At 48.0% G+C, this 21,862-nt stretch overlaps 1 protein-coding gene across 4 annotated transcripts in view; it reads right to left on the bottom strand.

The window, feature by feature from the left end:
- LRP4 (LDL receptor related protein 4) overlaps positions 1-13,233 on the bottom strand; it is a 60,884-nt gene extending 47,651 nt beyond the window's left edge. For all 4 annotated transcript variants that reach the window (XM_065528201.2, XM_005578015.4, XM_015434802.3 and 1 more), the window contains exon 1: positions 13,026-13,233. In XM_065528201.2, coding sequence (XP_065384273.1) covers positions 13,026-13,077 — 52 coding nt within the window. In that variant the 5' untranslated portion in view covers positions 13,078-13,233. The remainder of the gene's footprint in view (positions 1-13,025) is intronic.
- Between the last annotated feature and the right edge of the window lie 8,629 nt (positions 13,234-21,862).

Here is a 21,862-nt window from a genome sequence, read left to right as displayed (position 1 = left end):
AAAAAAAAAAAAAAAAAGATGCAGGATTTCCTGCGGAAGCCAAGTGAGGTCCAGTTGTGAGGTGCAGTGTCTCTAGACCTCACAGGAAGGCCTTGCTCCAAGCCCAGTGCTCCTGTCTCTTCGGGTCTCTCTGCAAATGCAGGGTAGAGGATTCTTCCCCAGGAAGCACTAAAAGACCCAGCTGCTCCTGCCCCCACTCCATCCTTTCTGGCCTGAGAACTCTGAGAAGGGAGGAGGGCTTTTCTCACTCAGATCCTGGACAACACAGCCTGAGGAACTTCAGTACTATGACGGGCTCAGCACAGCTACAGGCACCCTTTTGGTGAACTCTAGCTGGACTGAACAGCAAAGATGTTTAATCCCACTCCATGTGATGGGGCTCCCCAGTACACAGATCCCCTTCCTGGGGTATCATGGTGAGAAAAAGGATAAGGCTAAATCAGTGGATCTCAACTGGGGATATTTTGTCCCCTGGAGGACATTTAGCAATGTTTGGAGACATTTTTGGTTGTCATGCTTGGTGGTGCTTACTGACATCTGGTGGGTAGAAGCTAGGGATGCTGCTAAAGATTCTATAACTGTATAATTCTATACAGGATTACATGCCTGCAATCCCAGCATTTTGGGAGGCCCAGGTGGGCGGATCACCTGAGGTCAGGAGTTCAAGACCAGCATGGCCAACGTGGTGAAACCCCCGTCTCTACTAAAAATACAAACATTAGCCAGGTATGGTGGTGGGCACCTGTAATCCCAGCTACTTGGGAGGCTTAGGCAGGAGAATCACTTGAACCCCGGGGGCAGAGGTTGCGGTAAGCTGAGATCGTGCCCTTTCTCTCCAGCCTGGGCAACAGGAGCGAAACTCTGCCTCAAAAAAAAAAAAAAAAAAAAAAATTCTATAACGTGCAGACAGGCCCCTGTGATAAAGAATTATCTGGCCCAAAACATCAATAGAGGTTGAGAAATGCTGCTAACCACACACAGTACGGAGTGGGGATGTACCAGAGGGGAGTTCAGGATGAAAGGTGTGATAAGGACAGAGAGGAAGATGGGGCGGGTGGAGGGGGGGAATTGGAGGAGGAGGTTGGGCAGAGGACAATGCACTGGACCTGGAGCAGACAGACTTGGGTTCCATCGACCAGCCAGGTGACCTTGTGCAAGTCACATAGCTCCCTAAGCTTCAGTTTTCTTGTTTGTAAAAAAGCCACAAGGAGCTGAACCTGGTGGCTCACACCTGTAATCCTAGCATTTTGGGAGGCTGAGGTGGGCTTGAGGTCAGGAGTTTGAGACCAGCTTGGCCAACATGGTGAAAACCTGTCTCTACTAAAAATATAAAAATTAGTTGGGCATGGTGGTGCACGCCTGTAGTCCCAGCTACCGGGGAGGCTGAAGCAAAAGAATTGCTTGAACCCCGGAGGCAGAGGTTGCAGTGAGCAGAGATCACGCCACTGCACTGTAGCCTGGGCAACACAGCGAGACTCTGTCTCAAAAAAAAAAAAAAAAGCAACAAAGATTAGATAAGAAAATAAAGGTGGAAAAAACTAACCTCGTGCCTTGGCACACCAAAGATGTTCAATAATGGACGCTGGGGTGTGCGGATGCAGGGGTGTGTAGATGTGGGGCCGTGGGGGTTAAATTTTCCCAAAAGGCTTTGATATTAAAAATTGGAGCACCAGAATAGAGCAAGTGTAGAAGAGTCCTGGGGCTGCGTGCAAATGAAAAGGCTACTGGTAGGGAAGAACCTTAAGCTCTTTTGTTTCTTTAGGGCCCCACCCCCGCCTTTGGCTGAGTGATAACAGAAGTCCTGAGTTCCCCGCGCAGACTTTAGGAACAAAGCATTCCATCGGTGGGCATCAAGTTAGTTGCAGGCAGTTGAAGGGCCTTGACTTCCTGCATGTCAAATCAACATCTCAGCATCCGCTGCAGTGAAGGGCGGGCAGCCACCGGTCAGGCAAACGCTTGACTTGGGCATTCATACAGTAAACAGACACATTATACTCCAAAAAGCCAGCTCTTCTGGACAACTGCTGTCTCTTTGGGGTCCTCAGAGGTGGAATTCTGCCTTTTCACTCAAGTCCTGGCTGTGATCATAAAGGCAGCTTTTAACCCTTTTTAAGGAAAAGAATGGTGAGTGAAGAAAGAAAACAAATGACTGTGGGTGGCAAAATGCAGCCTTCATTTTAAGAAGTGTTGAATTAGAACACTCTGCTATGCTCTGGCCTTGAAAGCTGCCAGCCGCACCACAAGCTCCCTTAGCCTCCAGGGGCCTGGGCTCTAGCCCCTCCACCTAATGCGATTCACCATCTTTGATCATGAAGCTATCCAGCTTTTGGGATATATGTTAATGTGCTCATAGGATTTTTCTCTAGAGGTGAACTAAAATCTTACCTTTTACATCTCATCTCTCCCACTCCCGCCACCTTACCAATTTCTCACTGTTTTCATGTAAAGCAAGCTTGTCCAAACTGTGACTTGCATGGCCCAGGACGGCTTTGAATGCGGCCCAACACAAATTCGTAAACTTCCTTAAAACATGAGATTATTTGTGATTTCTTTTTTCTTTAGCTCATCAGCTGTTGTTAATGTTCATGTATTTTATGTGTGGCCCAAGACGATCCTTCTTCCAATGCAGCCCAGGGAAGCCAAAAGACTGGACACCCCTGATATAAAGGAAAGAAGGGAACCATCCATCTGGTATACAAGACACCCTTACTTAGTAGTAAACAACAGAGATTCTAGAGTCAGAGAGACGAAGCTTCAAATTTTGGTTCTACCACAAATTCTACAACTTTGAGCAAGTTAATCCCTCCAGGCCTCAGTTTCCTCATCCATAAAATGGGAATATGAATAGTTCTACCTCAAAGGGCTTTGTAAAGATTAACCCATATGAACTGCTTAGCACAGGGCTAACACACAGCAAAAGCTTCATAATAATACAACCATCATTTTTTTTTTTTCCAAGATGGAGTCTTGCTCTTTTGCCCAGGCTGGAGTGCAGTGGCACGATCTTGGCTCACTGCAACCTTCGCCTCCTGGGAAGCAGTTCTCCTGCCTCAGTCTACTGAGTAGCTGGGATTACAGGTGCCCATCAGTGCGCCTGGCCAATTTTTGTAGTTTTAGTAGAGACGGGGATTCACCATGTTGGCCAGGCTGGTCTTGAACTCCTGACCTCATGATCCGCCCACCTCAGCCTCCCAAAGTGCTGGGATTACAGGTGTGAGCCACTGTGCCTGGCGCCATCATTTATTAAATACTTACCAGGTGCCCTCCGAGTACTTTACTAAGTACTTTTCGTATGCGACATCACGGAAGGCTCTCAACAACCCTTGGAGGTGGTAGTGTTATTAGGTTGACGCAAAAGCAATCGTGGTTTTTGCCATTACTTTTAATGACAAAAATCGCAATTACTTTTGCGCCAACCTAATATTATCACCACTTTACAGCTGGGGACAATGAACCACAGAAAGGTTAAGTCTGTAGATAGATTGCACAAGTACTAAGGGTTGAGGCCAGCATTCACACCCAGGCAGGTGATTATACTGCTTCCCAATAAATGGTATTACTCTTGCAAGAATCTCCAAAACCCCAAGGTCAAAAGGGGGAATTTACAACTTCTGGGTCCTTCTCTTTGATGTGTTCTCCAATAGCAAATATGCAGTGAGTTTATGGGTCTCACACAGTGACCTCTTTCTGGTTACTGCTAAGGTAAAGACTTATTTCCCTCGCCTGAAGGTAAAGTAATGAAGCGGGGAAAGTCTGGCATCCCAGCACTTTTGAATCAGCACTGGAGTGTTGTTGGTCCAGGAAGGAACAGTGCTTCTGATAACAAATAATTATACTTTGCAATTTCTCTTTAGTGTGCAAGCTACTTTTGCATATGCACTTGCATTCTCATTGAATCATTACAATAACCCTGAGCAATGACTGCAGGGCCTATTCAACTTGTAAGGGCACCTGCTTTGGCCAAGGTCATGAGGTATGTGGGAGAGCCAGGATGGCAGCCCCATTCTGATACTTAAACTAGTATTCTTCTCTTAGTGTGATCTCAGAGTCTGGACTTTCAGTAAGCTTTCCAGGTGACACCGATGCACACTCAAGTGTTGAGAGGCGCTGCTCTCCACCATTCCACAGAATGCACAGCTGAAGGTGGACCACACCTGTCACGTGGAGGCACATGGGTAGACCGTGACTACACACAGCTACAGAGCAGCTTTTTCAAGTTGAACCAGAGATGAGAAGGCTTAAGGAATGCCCTGTGAGTGTTCTGGAGTCTGGTGGCTACCCCGGTGTGGAAGGTATTAGGATTACAACGAGAAAAGGAGGAATCACTATTCATTTATAAAGCATGTTAGCATATGCCTCTCTCCTTTTATCCACTGGCAGCAATAAATACAAGTTTGTTGAATGAATGAATGAATGAAACACTCCTTTAAAATCTTATGAAAGCTGGAGTCAAAAGAAAAGGGACTCAGAATATCATAAATAAAAGTAGCTATTTCCTACCTAACCAGTACCCAAGAGAACACGTATCTTTTCCTTTGCAAGGCAGCCTCTTAGTCCTATCCAGGTTTTGTTTACTCCTTTCTCCTACAAGAGTTCTTTCACCAGCTGTATTATCCAGCTGTAAAACGGACACGCCATGACTCTACTTATTTCTGTCCCATGGTCCCTCTTATTCCCCTGATCCCTAGAGGCCAGCTTAACTTGGTTGGTTTGGAAAATCTACCAGGTGCAGTCTTCTCCTCAGTGGGTCGTTTCAAAAGGGACACTATCAGGCACGTGATTACAGATCCAAGCAAGATCAGCCCTCTCTTGCTACTGTTACATATAGAAAAGAAGTCCTTAATGGTTAGCCTCCAAAGTTATGAGGCAGAAGAACATAATGTTAAGCACATAGGAACAAAACTTCCCAGGATAAAAATCCTGACTCTGCTAGTTCCTAGCTGTCTGACCCTGGGCAGTTATTTAATCTCTTTCTATCCAATTTTCTCAACAGGAAAATTGGGACAATAAAAGCCCACACCTTACAGGGAAGTTATGAGAAATAAATTAGTTAATTCATAAAAAGGACTGCCTGGCACATACTATGTGCTCAATAAATAATAGCTCTTGCTATTACTATTAAAGATTTGGCTTACCCCAGAACTGTCACATCCAACCACTCCATGATTAAGACCTGCTATTTTAGGACTTGAGATGTTTAAAAACCCTACCATGTACCAGGCAGCAGTACCACCCCCCATGGGTTAAGTTGGTGGCATGAATAACCACAGTCTTGCTTTACTGCCTTTCTCTGGAAGAGCTTGAGGCACATGGTATCCTTTATCCTTGCCTTTTTTTTTTTGGGATGGAGTCTTGCTCTGTCACCCAGGCTGGAGTGCAGTGGCACAATCTCAGCTCACTGCAACCTCCGTCTCCCGGGTTCAAGTCATTCTCCTGCCTCAGCCTCCCAGGTAGCTGAGACTACAGGCATGTACCACCACACCTGGCTAACTTTTGTATTTTTAGAGTAGAGACAGGGTTTCTCCATGTTGACCAGGCTGGTCTCGAACTCCTGGCCTCAAGTGAACCGCCTGTCTCGACCTCCCAAAGCACTGGGATTACAGGCATGAGCCACCACACCCGGCAGATCCTTGGCTAATTTATCACCAACTAATTCTGAGGAGCCAAGGACAGGAGAGAGAATCCAGAACGTAAAGCAATTAAGAAATGGATTTGTTTCCACTGTTGTAAAACAGGAGTAACAACAGTATCTATTTCATAGGGTTGCTAAGAGGTCTAAATGAGATAATACATATGAAGTTCATACTAGACAGCTGTTATTGTTGTTCTTGTTATTTGTACTAATCCCATTATCTTCATCTGGATATGTCCTCTCTCTCAACCCAGTAATGTAGCCAATGCCAGGCTGTCTTGGTATAGATCCTCAAAATTCTACCTGCCCTACCTGGAAGCTGTCAACAGATTTCACAAATCCAACAGGGCTCAAACATGGCTGTGCTCTGTGAAGCGCTGCTCAAAATATTGCTTTCCTCTCCCCCTGCATCTCAAATCAGAAAGTCCACACAGTAATAAACTACATTTGTTTGTGGTTGCTCAGGGAGCAACAAACCACATTTTCTGGAAGCCTTCTAAAGTCTCTCGCTTCTTCTGAGCCCATGAGTTCAAGGCTACAGTGAGCTATGATCATGCCACTGCACTCCAGCCTTGGCAATAGAGTGAGACCCTGTTTAAAAAAAAAAAAAAAGTAAATAAAGTCTCTCTCCCTCAAAAAGCACCTGAGAAGTAATTCCTTATGCATTGAGACTCCCTGAGAAGGAGATGTCTGAAAACAGAGAGGAGAGGTCAATCCAAGGTGAAATATAGACCTTCCCAACCTAGATCTTCTGGGATAGCCTGGCTTGAAAATATTCTATTTCGAGGGGTAGCATGGGATTGGGGGTTAACAGCTTAGACTCTGGGTTCAAATCCTGGTTCAGTTACTCACTACTTGTATGAGAGCAAACTGCTCTAAGCCTGTTTCCCATCTGTAAGATGGGAATCTGTTTTTTGTTTTTGTTTTTTTGAGATGGAGTCTTGCTCTGTTGCTCAGCCTAGAGAGCAGTGGCACAATCTTGGCTCACTGCAACCTCTGCCTCCCAGGTTCAAGCGATTCTCCCACCTCAGCCTCAGTCTCCTGAGTAGCTGAGACTACAGACATGTGCCACCACATCAGCTAATTTTTGTATTTTTAGTAGACATGGGGTTTCACCATGTTGGCCAGGCTGGTCTCGAACTCCTGACCTCAAGTAATCCACCCACTCCAGCCTCCCAAAGTGCTGAGATTATAGGCGTGAGCCGCCACACCTGGCCAATGTAAGACAGGAATCTAATGGTACCTACCTCATAAGGATATTGTGAGGGATAAATGTGATATCATATACTAAATGCTTATCACAGTGCCAGGGACACAGCAAAGCTCTCAAAAATGCTAACTGCTCCAGAAATATATTTGGATTTTTTAGACCGCATATCCTAGTTTGTAAATCCACACTTCCCACAATTTGCAAAAATTGTCATTGGAGGAGATCATTCCTAGAAGAGCAGAAATTCTCATTTGGGGAAGATACATTGTAGAGTTGTTGGCTTTTACTGGCTTTCGGAGCCTGTAGTTGAAACTTCTTGTTTAAACTGCCCAGGGCCGGAAGGTGGAAAGCCTGGGGCTCCCCTTTCCTATTTGCTAGGCTTGTGGATGTCATAACCTGGCCTGTCCACTTGGTTAGAAGGAGGCTACAGTCAACTCAACAGAGAAGCTGTCTGTTGTACTCATCCATGCTGGCACGTGGTTGCAGGCCAGCTCCAAGGCTGGGGCCACGGGAACATAGGAAGGGAACACTTAGAGGGCTACCCCTCCCCACCTCCCCCCAGGCGTGACAGGAAGTGGAGCTGCCGAGCTTGGAGAGATCCCTGGAGGCACTTACAACCTTGCAGCTTCTTTATTTCACATGCTAATCAGGTGTCTCTCCCGATACCCTTCCCTGTACCTGCTTCGCCCTACACCCAGACAGAGGGAGCGTACCTCTCCTGCAAAAAGGCACTGCCTGGAGCCAGGAGCTTCCCAGCTCCAGAAAACCTCCGGCTCCGGTGATAAATTATGCAGCAGCACCTCTGTGTCACTGCCTCTCAGCCAGATGGGAGGTTTGCTCCCAGTCTTTTGTTTCCGGCTCTGCTTGCCGCTCTGATCCTCAGCTCTGCACAGAGGTGAGGGGGAGCTCCCATAGGCCAAGTCAGGGCTTGCAGCAAGTCCCAGCTAGGCTTTCCCCAGTTGGGTCCCAGGCAGCGCCCCTGCCCTCCTCTTTCGAACCTGAATGATGGGGGAGTCCTATTCCGCAGGGGAAACAGGGCGTCAGGGAGCGCTAACAGTGAGTCCGCTTATCTGTGAGCCAGCATGGGAATCTACGAGCAGTGAAAGGATGAAGTCTGCTTAGATGGGCGTAAGAGGCGCTCAAGGGCACCTAGGATGTTTGCTTCTTGCTAAATCAAAAATGCACAACAGAAAATGGAGTCAAACGACCGCCAGGAAGCTAGAGAATTGGCTCTTTTTAACAGCTGCTCTTGGTTACGGTCAACTTTCCGCAGCTCCCAAAAACATCACATCACTGGCACCAACTTAAAAAGAAGAAACAAAAGAGACAACAGAGGTCAAACTTTGAGGTGGAGGAGCTGGGGGTTGGGGGCCATTCGGGGCTGGAGACCCACATCAATTAGGCCTGCACACTCCACAACAGCCCAGCTCCCAAATTGGGGCAATTACTACCTTATGAGCTCTGGAGCCTGACTCCTTTCTCAGGCCAATGGGAGAGAGGGCTTGGAATTCTAAACTGTTCCAGCTACAAGAGTCCCTGGCCAGCCCCTCTCATCCCATGTCACAGGAATTGTAGGGGGAGAAGTTGCTAGGCTGCATCCCTGACCACTTAAGAAGGGAAGCTCTCAGAGGAAAAGCTCCATTTCCCCAGACCTCTCTCAAGAGAACTAAGGTGACATGAGTTCCCCTAGACTGATGCTATAGCTTAGTAGATCACTTTTCTAGGAGTGGGCACAAGTGGGAACTATGCTTCGGTTCTGTCACGTTTTCAAGGGGAGAAAGAAGGGGCAGATCTTTAAAAGAGACAAGCAAAAGACCAGCTGCAATGAACGAAGGAGTAAGTCTCAATTTTAGCACGGCACACGGTAGCATAATTATTTACCTGGCTCCCATGTTCTAAAGCCAAGAATCATCTCTGATCCACTTACCTGACTTTGCTTACAGCTTTTATCTAGCTCTGTAGTAACACAGTAGTTGCCAAGCTCTGTGCTGCATGGTTTGAACATGCTATTATCTCATGTAAGTTTTATGATATTCCTATGTGATAATTTATTACTACTTTCCTTCCTCTACCCTACTCACCTTTGCAGGTAACAACCCTGAGGTTCAGGGAGATTTTGCACAGGGTCACCAAGAATTGCCAGAGCCAAGATTCAAACCCAGGTCTGTGGGTGCTTCTTAATTACCGAGCTTCGTATACAGTGATTATATTAATGCTTGACATATGTGTGCTTGCTGAATGAATGAACAAGTGAATGGGTGTGGAGCCCGGTTTGAGGAATGCTCCCGATTGTACGAGGAAGAACTCATCCTTGCCAGCTCTAAGCCGGAGTGAGAGTGGCAAACCCATGCAGTCATCAGAACTATTTATAAGGCCAAACTCAGGCTCTGCCAGCTAACCAGTCAGCACTGAGTCTTCCCTGGGACACTGAATCCTCACAGGCTGAGGAGGGGAGGAGGGCTTCCGCTGCTAAAGATGAGATGGCAGTCCAGACATAGTCTGGGGCCCAGATGCCCCATGTCCAGGCAACTGTGACAAAACTCGTGGCTAAGCTGCATCAAGGAATGTAGAGAGACCGTGGCTGGAACAGGCTAACAGACCCAGTCGACCAAGGGCACAGACTGTCTCATAATTTTGCCCAATCATAGAAAAGACAAGACTACTTCTTAAAGTAGTCCCTGAAATTCTGTTCCTATTCAGGAACCTTCAGTATTTATTTTTTCTTTAAAGGGGCAGCAACATAAACAATTTCTCCCATTTTCCTTCTAACAGTTAAGACTGGCAGTTAATCAGCAGAAAGAGTGAGCGAACAGCTATAAAACACTCTGTCTTCTGTGACCTCCTGTGTTCTTTGCTGGCCCAGAAGATGGACATACCCAACGTGCTCTGTATCAGACATGGCCAGACTTGGTTCCCTTGCACCTGTCATTCTTAATACCACGTGCCAGTCCAAAAGATGTTATCCGATATTCATCAGGGTACAGAAGAGGAAATCCAAAATCAGTGACAAGCCAAGTATGTTTCACAAGTCCAACAGATCAAGGACAAGGTCACTCAAGCACCATGACAACCATGGTCACGACAACAGCGAGATGGAAAGGAGACCAGTCTCAGCTCAATTGCTCTGCACTTATTCTCAGATACGACCTTCTATCTACCCAAGCACACCTAGGCAGGAAGTTTTAACATTTCCCTTACCTGGATGAGACCTCCAGAACAAACACAGTTTCCACTCTTCCAATGCTTGTCATCTATGCCTTTACTTCAATCTTCAGGATGAAAATGCTAAGGGCTATTACCAGCCATCAAGTTTCCTTCCAAAATCTTTAAGGTTGGAGAGTTATGTGGGTTGAGTCCAAACCAATACGCTCTAGGAAAAGCCCAAAGGACTACCAGCATCCAAATAAGCACCTTAAACTTTGTGTATTTATTGAGATAGAGTCTCACTCTGTTGCCCAGGCTAGAGTGCAGTGGAGCGATCTTGGCTCATTGCAACTTCTGCCTCCCAGGTTCAAGAAATTCTCCTGTCTCACCCGTTCAAGTAGCTGGAGACTACAGGCATGTACCACCATGCCTGGCTAATTTTTGTATTTTTACAAAATTACAGGGTTTCGCCATGTTGGCCAGGCTGGTCTTGAACTCCTGGCCTCAAGTGATCCGCTAGTCTCAGCCTCCCAATGTCACCTCAAACTTTAGTGTCTTTAATTCATGCCTTGCTGAGGTCAGGTCTGCCTAATGGATCTACTACTACATTTATCACAACTGCTGTCTCCCTGAGCCCCTGGAATTGTCAGTACAAAAGATGTGTTGGTGGTATTTTTGGTTGTTTTTTTTCGTTGTGCTGGTTCCAGGCTCTGAAACTGCTCAATCTCACTGGTGAACTGTGAATCTGACCCCTCCAGACTGCCGAGGGTGGCTCAGTATCAGGCCAGGTGATGTGTATACCTTCACGCCACTGCCTACCCTTACAAACATGTGCACAGAAAGCTTTCCATGCTTAGACATTTCTATTAAACTTTTTTCCTTAAAAAGAAACCTGGGCTGGACACAGTGGCTCACACCTGTAATATCAGCACTTTGGGAGGCTGAGGCAGGTGGATTGCTTGAGTCCAGGAGTTGGAGACCAGCCTTGGCAACATGGTGAAATCCCATCTCTAGAAAAAAACCCAAAAATTTGTAGGGTGCGGTGGTGCATGCCTGTAGTCCCAGTTACTCAGGAGGCTGAGATGACAAGATCACTTGAGCTTGGGAGGTCGAGGTTGTAGTGAGCTATGATTGCCCCACTGCACTCCAGCCTGGACAACAGAGTGACACCCTCTCCAAAAAAAAAAAAAGAAGCCTAAAAGAGTTACCACGAATCCTCCCATTCTTTTTCTGTGAAACATTAGACATACGCAGTTCTCTCCCCCCATTCTCACCCCCTTCCTCTATGCACATGTAATATTTGCAGCGTTGACAGCTCTGGAGCAGTAAAATCTTCTTGGCCAGTCTCAGCCCGGAACCTTCCAGCTCCCCCTTCCCTAGGGCAGAAGGCGACAATCTCCTCTCTGGCTTTGTTGGTATCCGTTTTAACCCTAATTTTTTTTTTTTCCGCAGTGCCTTGCCATTTCCCTTGATCTTTTTCAAAACTTCCTCCAGGGGGCCGAGAGGAAAGTTCCATCCCCTTCCCTTGCAACCCGAAGGGGGAAACCCCCCAAAAAGCAAAGCTGTCCCTTTAAGGGGCCCATGTGGTGGGAAGAACAGCTACATTCCTACCCCAGTAGGGCCGCTGTCCCAACACGCCAAAGAGGCTACAAATAACCATCCAGGAGAGCCGGGGAGGGGAGAGCGCAGAGCGGAGCGGAACGTGGGCCGGCCAGGCTACCGCTCCTCAGAGAGAAAGGGCTCAGTCCGGGCTGGAGAGGACACGGAAAAAGCCCCTGAAAACCCACAGGTAGTTTAAATAACAGACATGAAAACTCTGTTTTGGATTTGGGAGGTAAACCAATCTTTAAAACGAGTGCCCAGACATCTCCACGCCCTGCCAGGCAAGTTCCGAAATCTGCACTGACTTTTTCCACACGAGCTGTCCTACGTGAAATAAAGAACCGGTGCAAGGCCAGGCAGGATCTGCAGACCCCTTCATTCTGAGCCCCAGCTCCCTACATCGGGGCTGCGAGGAAAATGGGGAGACTCGGAACTCCCGCCACGATGAATAGCGATGGGTGAATAGGGCTGGGGTTCAAAGATCAAAGTTCTTTGATCTCTGGGCACAAACTAGAGGCAGCTGCTCAATCACGGGGTGCACCCACGGTCGTTAAGAGGCCGCGGAGAAGCCGATTCCACCGGAGCCCTAGTCACACACAACAGGGGGTATGGGCACCAAGGAGTCCTGCTGCAGCCGTCCAGCTCCCCTGAGGGCCCGGACCCCGCCGCGCGGGCCGGGAGGTTGCTTTCTGGGGTTCAGGGATACCCGCCCCCTGCCCCCCTGCCCCGGCCAGGGCAGATCTGAGGGAGCCTTCCAGCAGTTTTTTCCCCTATATTTCTCCTCTTCCCCCTTTCCAACCACCTCCCCTGGGGACGATCCAGGGCTGGAAATTGACTGGCCGCAGCCAAGAGAGGGACCCCGAAACACCGCCGAGGGGAGATGCTGCCCGCAAACAGTGTCCCAGAGTCCCTTGGTGGGAGCAAGACCTGGAGTCCGGGAATTGTTCTCCAAGTAGAGGAATCCCGGTGCCCAAGTACTCAGATTCCACCGGGGCCCTTCTCCGCAACCCGCCCGAGCCCCCAGCCCCAGGAAGGAGAGCTATTTAAAATTTACGGGTTTAGCGACCCTCTTCGCCCGCCTCTCTTTCTTCGCACGCATTCATTCGCACCAAGGACACAGAGCCCCCGTCCTAACCTTAAAGGGAAGCAGCCCCCGCTCTTAAAAGAGCAGTGAGGGAGGGCGAGCAAACGAACGCCCCGGACCTTACCCGCGCCCCGGCCCAGACCCGAGCCCGCTGGAGCGCCTCCGCTGATGCCCCCGCTCGGGCTGCTGGAGCGGGGCCGCTCCGGGTCCACTCCCCAGCACACAGCCCCAGGGCCACGGCTAGGAGCGAGGGCGAGGGGTCTCAGGCCCCAGCCCGCGCCGTCCGGGTACCGGGAGGGGAGTCCTGCAGCGGCCGGACCCAGGGACAAACTTTCCCGGCGGGCGCCGCTTACCGTGTGCGCAGAGCAGGGCGCCAAGCAGCAGCGCGCCCCACTGCCGCCTCATGGTGCCGCCCGCGCCGCCCGCCCGGGGTCCTGCCGACTCCCGCGGGACGGCGCGGTGGCGAAGCCCGCGGAGGGTCCCCGAGGGGGAAGCGTCCCGGGTCCACGGCGGCCTGCGCGCCCCGCAAGTCGCCCTCCGGACGCCGCCGCCTCCTCCAGTGCTGCCAGAGCCGACGCTGCCCCGCCAGGGGACCGGGAGGGGGTGTCCCGGGCCCGGCCGCCCCGCCCCCCGCGCCGCAGCCCCCGCCACCGCCACCGCGCCTGGGCCCGCCCCCAGCGCCGGCCCGGCCCCTTCCCGCCCTCGGCCTCGGCTCCCCGGTCCCCCGACCCCACCCGCCGGCGTCTCCTGCGCGGGGCCCCGCTCCTCCTCAGGCCGCCCCCACATTCCTGGCCCGAGAGAGAGCCCCCTCCCTGTCCCTATTACTACTGCTTGAATGTCCCTAACTTAAAAAAAAAAAAAAATTATCCTAGCGGCAAGTCTTGCCCCCACTCACTCCAGCTCTATGCTTCAGAGGAGCACCTGAGCTGACCCAAGTCGCCTGGACGTGACCCCGGCCCCCCCTACCCGCCCCAAGTCCAGACTTTATTGATGTCTCCGAATACGCAAGGCTTGCGGATGCATAATCCTCTTGGGTCTTTATTGACATCAAACAACGGACATCAGGGGGCCTGGAGTGCTGTATCTTAACTAGCGTTCTCACTGTCAAAATTCCTTTTCTGAGATTGTCTTCTCCCTCGCCTCCCCCGGTCTAGGCAGCGTTGTTCTTGGGCTAAATAATTCACCGACCCCCTCTTTTCATTCACTCATTTCCTGAGATGGTTGTCTGGGTCCTGTTGCTCCAGCTCAGACGCCCAGATTCGGCCCAGACAGACTTAGTTCCTCCTTGCTGTCTTTGTAAATCACCGTTGTTAGCCTCTTCACCTTCTTTGACTTTGTGATCCCGACAAGGAAGGGAGGGGATCAGGAAAGAAGTCCTCATGGGCAACTGCACTCCCACAAAGCCCTCAGCCTCCTTCCAGCCCCAGTCTGTAGGTCCTTCCCTCAGATTTAACTTTTGATTTACTACATAAAATCATAAACTTGTCTCTAGTCTTCCTTCCTTTTGTGGTCTACTCTGCCTAATGCATATTAATAATACGGGTTAATTTCACCACCTTCCATTTTTCCAGGTTGAATCTTGTTTTGTTCCTTTTGCCCAAATGTCCAACTTTCTGATGGCCCAGTATATCGTTTTTTTCCCTCCCAGCTGACATGCCAGCATTTCCTGGCTTTGGATCGTCTATGGATTTCATTAACTCACTTTCCTCACCAGTAAATACAGTCAGGAAGACCCAAATGCCCCTGTTAGCTGAGGGGAAAGTAATTTGGCATAGTGCAAAGTGGTTATTGGATTTCTCCAAATAGATACATTGACATTTCATCCTTGCTTGTTTTTTTCAATGCTTTCACTTCGAATTACCATCTTTTACCAAAGCTAAGATGAACCGTACTTTGCAACAGCAACAGCAACAACAACAACAAAAAGATGTAAGGTGTTAAATCCTTGTTAGGCAGTAGTTTTCTGTATTGTTTTGCCTGAAATTTTTACCCAGATGCAATGTGGTTGAACTAGCATCACCATGGTAACTATTACTGAAGCATTTTCTGGGTGTGTAGTTCTTTTTGCTGACTGAAGGCGGCAGTAGAGTTAGGTCAGGTTTACATGATCTTGGGGCTAGGAAAGACAGTCAACCTTTCTGGCCTCAAATCAGGTACCATAGCCTAAAATCCAAGGAGAAAAAAAAACGTAAAAAGTAGAGGCTGATTCCTCCGCACCCTCCTTCCTTTTTTTTTTTTTTTTTTTTTTTTGAGACGGAGTCTCGCTCCGTCGCCCAGGCTGGAGTGCAGTGGCCGGATCTCAGCTCACTGCAAGCTCCGCCTCCCGGGTTTACGCCATTCTCCTGCCTCAGCCTCCCCGAGTAGCTGAGACTACAGGCACCCGCCACCTCGCCCGGCTAGTTTTTTTTTTTTTGTATTTTTTTAGTAGAGACGGGGTTTCACCAGGTTAGCCAGGATGGTCTCGATCTCTTGACCTCGTGATCCGCCCGTCTCGGCCTCCCAAAGTGCTGGGATTACAGGCTTGAGCCACCGCGCCCGGCCCCCACCTCTCATTTCTTAATACAGGTTTGGTTATTCTCAGGGTTTCATATATGTTGCTTATGAAGACTTGCTTTTTTTTTTTCTTTTTTCTTTTTCTTTTTTGAGATGGAGTTTTGCTCTTGTTGCCCAGGCTGGAGTGCAATGGCGCCATCTTGTCTCACTGCAACCTCCGCCTCCCGGGTTCAAGCGATTCTCCTGCCTCAGCCTCCTAAGTAGCTGGGATTACAGGCATGCGCCACCACATCTGGCTAATTTTGTATTTTTCGTAGAGACGGGATTTCTCCACGTTGGTCAGGCTGGTCTCGAACTCCTGACCTCAGGTGATTCGCCCGCTTCGGCCTCCCAAAGTGCTGGAATTATAGACGTGAGCCACTGTGCCTGGCCGAAGACTTTTTTTTAAATCTGTTGGGAAAGACCTTGGGATTCTGGAGACCATATTTTTTTCCATCTGAAAACCAGGGACATGTGGTAGAATGAGTACAGTTGTCCCAAAAAAATCCAGGACAGGCGGTCCCCATACTTTCAGTGTCAGGGGATTAAGAAGTTGTAAACAGTTTCCACTCTGTATGCAAAGGACAGGTTCCTTTCCAGAGGCATGATTTGTGTTGTTTTTCTGGAATTGGAGAAGAAATGAGAGGCTGGCTGTCCCTGTCTGACTCAGCTCGAGAGACTATTTCCTATGTGCATCCCAAGTCCTTCTCTAAGGTTCAGCACAGTTCTGGTGTGCAGAGTCATCCCTGGCTGCTGTGAGTCACTGGGAATATCAATGGGTAAGAAACTAGTTTAGTGCATAGTCCCTGTCTGGGTCACCCCCTAGGGTGAGTTAAGTCTTGGCTGTCAGAAACTGCTCTTGTGCCAGGAGTACTAAGCCATATTTATTTTTACGAGGCCTCTCAGACTTTCTTGTTTGGAGTGAGAGATCCTGAAAAGCATGCCAGAATGGGCTGTTTGTCTCCCTTTCATTGTCCTCTGGGACATGCCCCTAGAAAATTTGCAGGGGACTGCCAATTCCAGAGGGGTCTCAGAGGCCTTGGTTTCCTCAGAAACACCACCCTTTTCCTTCATCTTTCTGGGACAGTCCAGGGGACTGAATTTCCAAGATCAGAATATTGCCATGAATTAGACCATCACTAATGGTCTTTTCAAAGGAAACACAGGCAGTGCTAAGGAAACAAGATAGGGGTGGGCACTATTTTGATCCAACTGGGTTGGTAGAATTCTCTTATAACCTGGGAATCATTCAACAACCTGAATTTCTATATGTAATTCTTCTACAAGAGAATAAGGCCTGAAGTTTAACACTTCAACACTTCTCAACCACAGGTGGTTCTCAACCACAGGTGAATTGGCAGGCATGGGGCTATATCTAAAAACTTCCTTCCTTCCTTCCTTCCTTCCTTCCTTCCTTCCTTCCTTCCTTCCTTCCTTCCTTCCTTCCTTCTTTCCTTCTTCCCTTCTTCCCTTCCTCTCTTCCTTCCTTTCTTCCTTTCCTCCTCCTTCCCTCCATTTGTCCCTTTCTCTCTTTCTTTTCTTCTTCCATTTTATTTTATTTTGTTTTATTTTATTTTATTGAGACGTAGTCTTACTCTGTCACCCAGGCTGGAGTGCAGTGGTGTGATGTTGGCTCACTGCAACCTCTGCCTCCCGGGTTCAAGCAATTCTCCTGCCTCAGCCTCCTGAGTAGTTGGCATTACAGGCATGCACCACCATGCCTAACTAATTTTTGTATTTTTAGTAGAGATGGGGTTTCACCATGTTGACTGGACTGGTTTCGAACTCCTGACGTCAGGTGATCCATCCACCTCGGCCTTCCAAAGTGCTGGGATTACAGGTGTAAGCCACCATGCTTTTTCTTTTAGAGATAGGGTCTCACTATGTTACCAAGGCTGGAGTGCAGTGACTGTTCAGAGGCACAACTACAGCACACTGCTGCTTTGAACTCCTGGCCTCAAGTGATCCTTCTGCCTCAGCCTCCCAAGTAGCTAGAACTACAGGTGTGCCCCACTGCACCCAGTAATTTTGGGGAGTTGATGTTACTGGCATCTAATGAATAGAGGCCAAAGATGGTGCTTAACATTCTACAGTGAGCAGGGCATCCCCCACCACAAAGAATTATCCATCCCAAAATGTTAATAGTGCCAAGGTTGAGAAACTGCTTTAAAAGATTAAAAACATGAGACTGCAAAGAATTACTCTATCCTATTTCCAGAATCAGTTTCTTGTTGAAGGCAATGTCAATGGAGATGTTTTGTTTTTGTTGTTTTTGTTGTTGTTGTTTTGTTGTTGTTGTTGTTGTTGTTGTTGTTTGAGATAGAGTCTCACTCTGGGCCCCAGGTTGGCCTGATCTCAGCTCACTGCAACCTCCACCTCCTGGGTTCAAGGAATTCTTGCGCCTCAGCCTCCTGAGTAGCTGGGAATACAGGTGTGTGCCACCACACCTGGCTAATGTTTTTGTATTTTTAGTAGAGACAGGGTTTCACTATGTTGTCCAGGCTGATCTCCAGTGAGCCACTCGCCTTGGCCTCCCAAAGTGCTGGGATTACAGGTGTGAGCCACTGTGCCCGGCCAGTTCTTAAAACTTTAGAAGAGAAAGCACAGCTAAGGGGACTAATAGAGTCCTATACCTATTTGCTTTAGAAAGGCTTAATTTCAGGATTTGCTTACTCAGTAACTACTTACAAAGGGTGTATTATGCGCCAGGTACTCTGAGGCAATGATGAACAAATAAATATATTGGGTCCCTGGAACTTACAGTCTGATGGTTGAAGGGGGCTGCAAGTTTGCAGAGGCATTTAAACAATGCTACCACAAATGAATTCGAAGTTACAAATGTTAGAGGCTTTGAGGGAAAAGTACAGGGTTCTATGAAAGGGAAGACTGGACTTAGATTTAGGGGTTCAAGGAAGGCCTGCCAGAGGCACTGACGCCTAAGCTGAGTAAGAGCCATCAGGCTAGGAGTGAATGAGGCCTTCCAGGCAGAAGGAACAGTGTGCGCGGAGGCCTGGAGCCAGGAAAGACTCCATAGGATGTAGGGAAAAGTTTTTCTAACTTTCAGCAACAGGTTTGCTTTTATCTAGGTTCAGGGGGCTACTACTGAAGACCAGAAACAGTGAAAGCATGAAAGCCTGAGAGAATAGTCTCATTTGCATTTCTGTGCTTTTTTAAATTGCAAACCCTCCACACCGCCATTTCTTTTCTTTTTTTCTTTCTTTCCTTCTTTTTTTTTTTTTTTTTTTTTGAGACAGAGCTTCACTCTGTTGCCAAGCTGGAGTGTAGTGGCGCGATCTCACTCACTGAACCTCCACCTCCTGGGTTCAAGTAAGTCTCCTGCCTCGGCTGCCCGAGTAGCTGGGACGTGTACGCACGACCACACCCAGCTAATTTTGTATTTTTAGTAGAGATGGGGTTTCACCATGTTGGCCAGGATGGTCTCGATCTCTTGACCTGGTGATCCGCCCACCTCGGCCTCCCAGAGTGCTGGGATTACAGGCGTGAGCCACCGCGTCCCGCCCACACCACCATTTCTAGTGCCAATATTTTTCATGTTCCAGCTCAGCAGTGGTTCTCCAGTCAGGATCTGGGGCATGTGGCTGATTCAGATCCCTGGCCTAACTTGGGGCACACCCTGATAGGTGGGGCTTTCTGGCCCATTTTCATCTCCTAGAAGCCTGATATTCACACACCGGGCACATATAAATAGAGTCTCTGCAGCAAATAGCTCAGTATATCTTGCTTCTTTTAACAGTAAAGATATATTCAGAATGTTGGGGTAAACAGATCAATGAATAAATGCTCATTTGATAACAAATATGAATGAAGCATCTATGTAAATGGCCTCTCTGTTTTCACTGTTGCCCCTTTATAATGTGTTCTCTGCACAGCAACCAGAGTGACTTTTTAAAAAATATTAACTCATGGTCTGGCACAGTGGCTCATACCTGTAATCCTAGTACTTTGGGAGGCCAAGGTGGGAGGATTGGTTGAGCCCAGGAGTTCAAGACCAGCCTGGGCAACATGGTGAAACCTCATCTCTACAAAAAAAAAAAAAAAAAAATTAGCCAGGCGTGGTGACATGTTCCTGTAGTCTCAGCTACTCAGGAAGCCAAGGTGGGAGAATCACCTGAGCCCAGGAAGTTGAGGCTGCAGTGAGCCATGATCTCGCCACTGCACTCTAGCCTGGGTGACAGGGCGAAACCCTGTCCCAAAAAATAAAATTAAAATTAAAATTAAATTCAGATCATGGCTTAAAATTTTCCAATGCCTTCCTGTTGCACTTGGAATAAAATTCTTACTTCTCATGTCACCTTCAAGGTCCTTCATGACCTCACATCTGCTTACTTCTTTTTTTTTTTTTTTTTTTTTTTTTTGAGACTAAGTCTTGCTCTGTTGCCCAGGCTGGAGTGCAATGGCGCGATCTTGGCTCACTGCAACCTCTGCCTCCTGAGTTCAAGCAATTCTCCTGCCTCAGGCTCCCAAGTAGCTGGGATTACAGATGTGCGCCACCATGCCCAGGTAATTTGTGTATTTTTAGTAGAGATGGGACCTTGCCATGTTGGCCAGTGCTGGGATTACAGGCGTGAGCCACCACACCTGGCCCTGCTTACTTCTTTGACCACTTTTGCCTCACTCATTCTGCTCTAGCCACGCTGGCTCCCTTTCAGTTCCGCAACTTGCCATTGTTTCTGTCCTACAACTTGTGCACATGGTGTCTCCTGTACTTCTAATGCTGTTCCCCTAGGCCAGGTGCAGTGGTGGCTCACGCCTGTAATCCCAGCACTTTGGGAGGCTGAGGCAGGTGGATCACTTGAGGCTAGGAGTTCGAGACCAGCCTGGCCAACATAGTGAAACCCTGCCTCTACTAAAAGCACAAAAAGTAGCCAAGGGTGGTGACGTGCACCTGTAATCCCAGCTACTTGGGAGGCTGAGGCAGGATTCCCAGCTACTTGGGAGGCCAAGGCAGGAGAATCACTTGAGCCTGGGAGGTGGAGGTTGCAGTGAGCCCAGATTGTGCCACTGTCTCCAATCTGGGCGACAGAGGGAGGGAGACTATCTAAAAAAAAGAAGAAGAAGTCGAATGCTGTTCCCCAGACCCTTCCTGTGACTGGTCTCAGCTCAATATCACGTCCTCAGAGAAGCCTCAACTTCAGAGATATCTCATCTTATCACCCTAAAGTTGCCTCATTCTCACTTACTGCCTGTATCCTATTTTATTTTCTCCACAGGGTTTATCATTCTTTGAAATAATCTTGTTTGTTTTTTGTGTATTTATATCTGTCTATCTGATCACTATTAGATGAACTCCAATGGAGCAGGGATTTTTTTTTTTTTTTAAATTCTCCAGCACCTGTGAATAGTGCCTAACACATATTGATCAATAAATTTTTGGTAAATGAATGAAAAGCAGACAGTCAGCTAGGGCCAAGGAAATACAAAGATGAGTAAGATAAGGTCCATAGGGCCAGGTGTGGTGGCTCACGCCTGTAATCCCAGCATTTTGGGAGGTCAAACGGGGAGGATGACTTGAGGCCAGGAGTTTGAGACCAGCTTAGGCAAGAGAAGGAGACCTCATCTCTGAAAAAAAAAAAAAAAAACAAACTAGCCAGGCGTGGTGGTGCGTGTCTGTTGTCCCAGATACTCACGAGGCTGAGATGGGAGGATGGCTTGAGCTGGGAGCATTGAGGCTGCAGTGAGCTGTGATCATGCCACTGCACTTCAGCCTGGGCAACAGAGGGAGACCCTGTCTCAAAAAAAAAAAAAAAAAAAGAAAAAAGAAAAAAGATAGGCTTCATAACTTTAAGAAGCTCAGAATCTAGAGGAGAGGAAAACTTCAAAAGCAATGATAGCATGATAGAAGTAATGTATAAAGGATTGTGGAAACAGAGAAGAGAGGACCTTTAAGTTTGGAGTAGCTGGGTATTAAAGCTATAGCATAGGGGAAATTGCACCATGTAAATAAAGGAAAAAATGAGGAGGGGACACATATTCCAGATGGAAGAAATGGCATCAGCAAAGGCATAATGTCTTGCAAGTGGCTGCTATGTTTGGAGAATGATCAATACTCTTGTGTGGCTAGAAGAATATAGGGTGATTAAGGAAAGCAGAGAGGGGACCTCTTTTCCTTTTTTTTTTTTCTTTTTGAGATGGAGTCTTGCTCTGTCGCCCAGGCTGGAGTGCAGTGGCACAGTCTCGGCTCACTGCAACCTCTGCTTCCCAGGTTCAAGCGATTCTCCTGCCTGAGCCTCCTGAGTAGCTAGGACTACAGGCGTGCGACACCACACCCAGCTAATTTTTGTGTTTTTAGTAGAAACGGGGTTTCACTCTGTTGGCCAGGCTGGTCTTGAACTCCTGACCTCAAGCAATCTGCCTAAGAGAGGGGACCTCTTAATAACCAACTATTACTGAAAATTGTTTCTGAATTAAATGCCCTTTATATTTTTTATATCTGTTTATTCAATGAGCAGTAATAGTTTCTACAAACTACAAGGGAGGGATTGTACTATTTTTATTTTTAAAATTCATCTTTCTTTTTTTTTTTTTTTTTTTTTTTTGAGACGGAGTCTCGCTCTATCACCCAGGCTGGAGTGCAGTGGCCGGATCTCAGCTCACTGCAAGCTCCGCCTCCCGGGTTTACGCCATTCTCCTGCCTCAG

Source organism: Macaca fascicularis, chromosome 14 (genome assembly GCF_037993035.2).
Source record: "Macaca fascicularis isolate 582-1 chromosome 14, T2T-MFA8v1.1".
NCBI lineage: Eukaryota > Metazoa > Chordata > Mammalia > Primates > Cercopithecidae > Macaca > Macaca fascicularis.
Note: the sequence above shows the minus strand (reverse complement) of the source record. Positions and strands in the feature narration are given on the sequence as shown.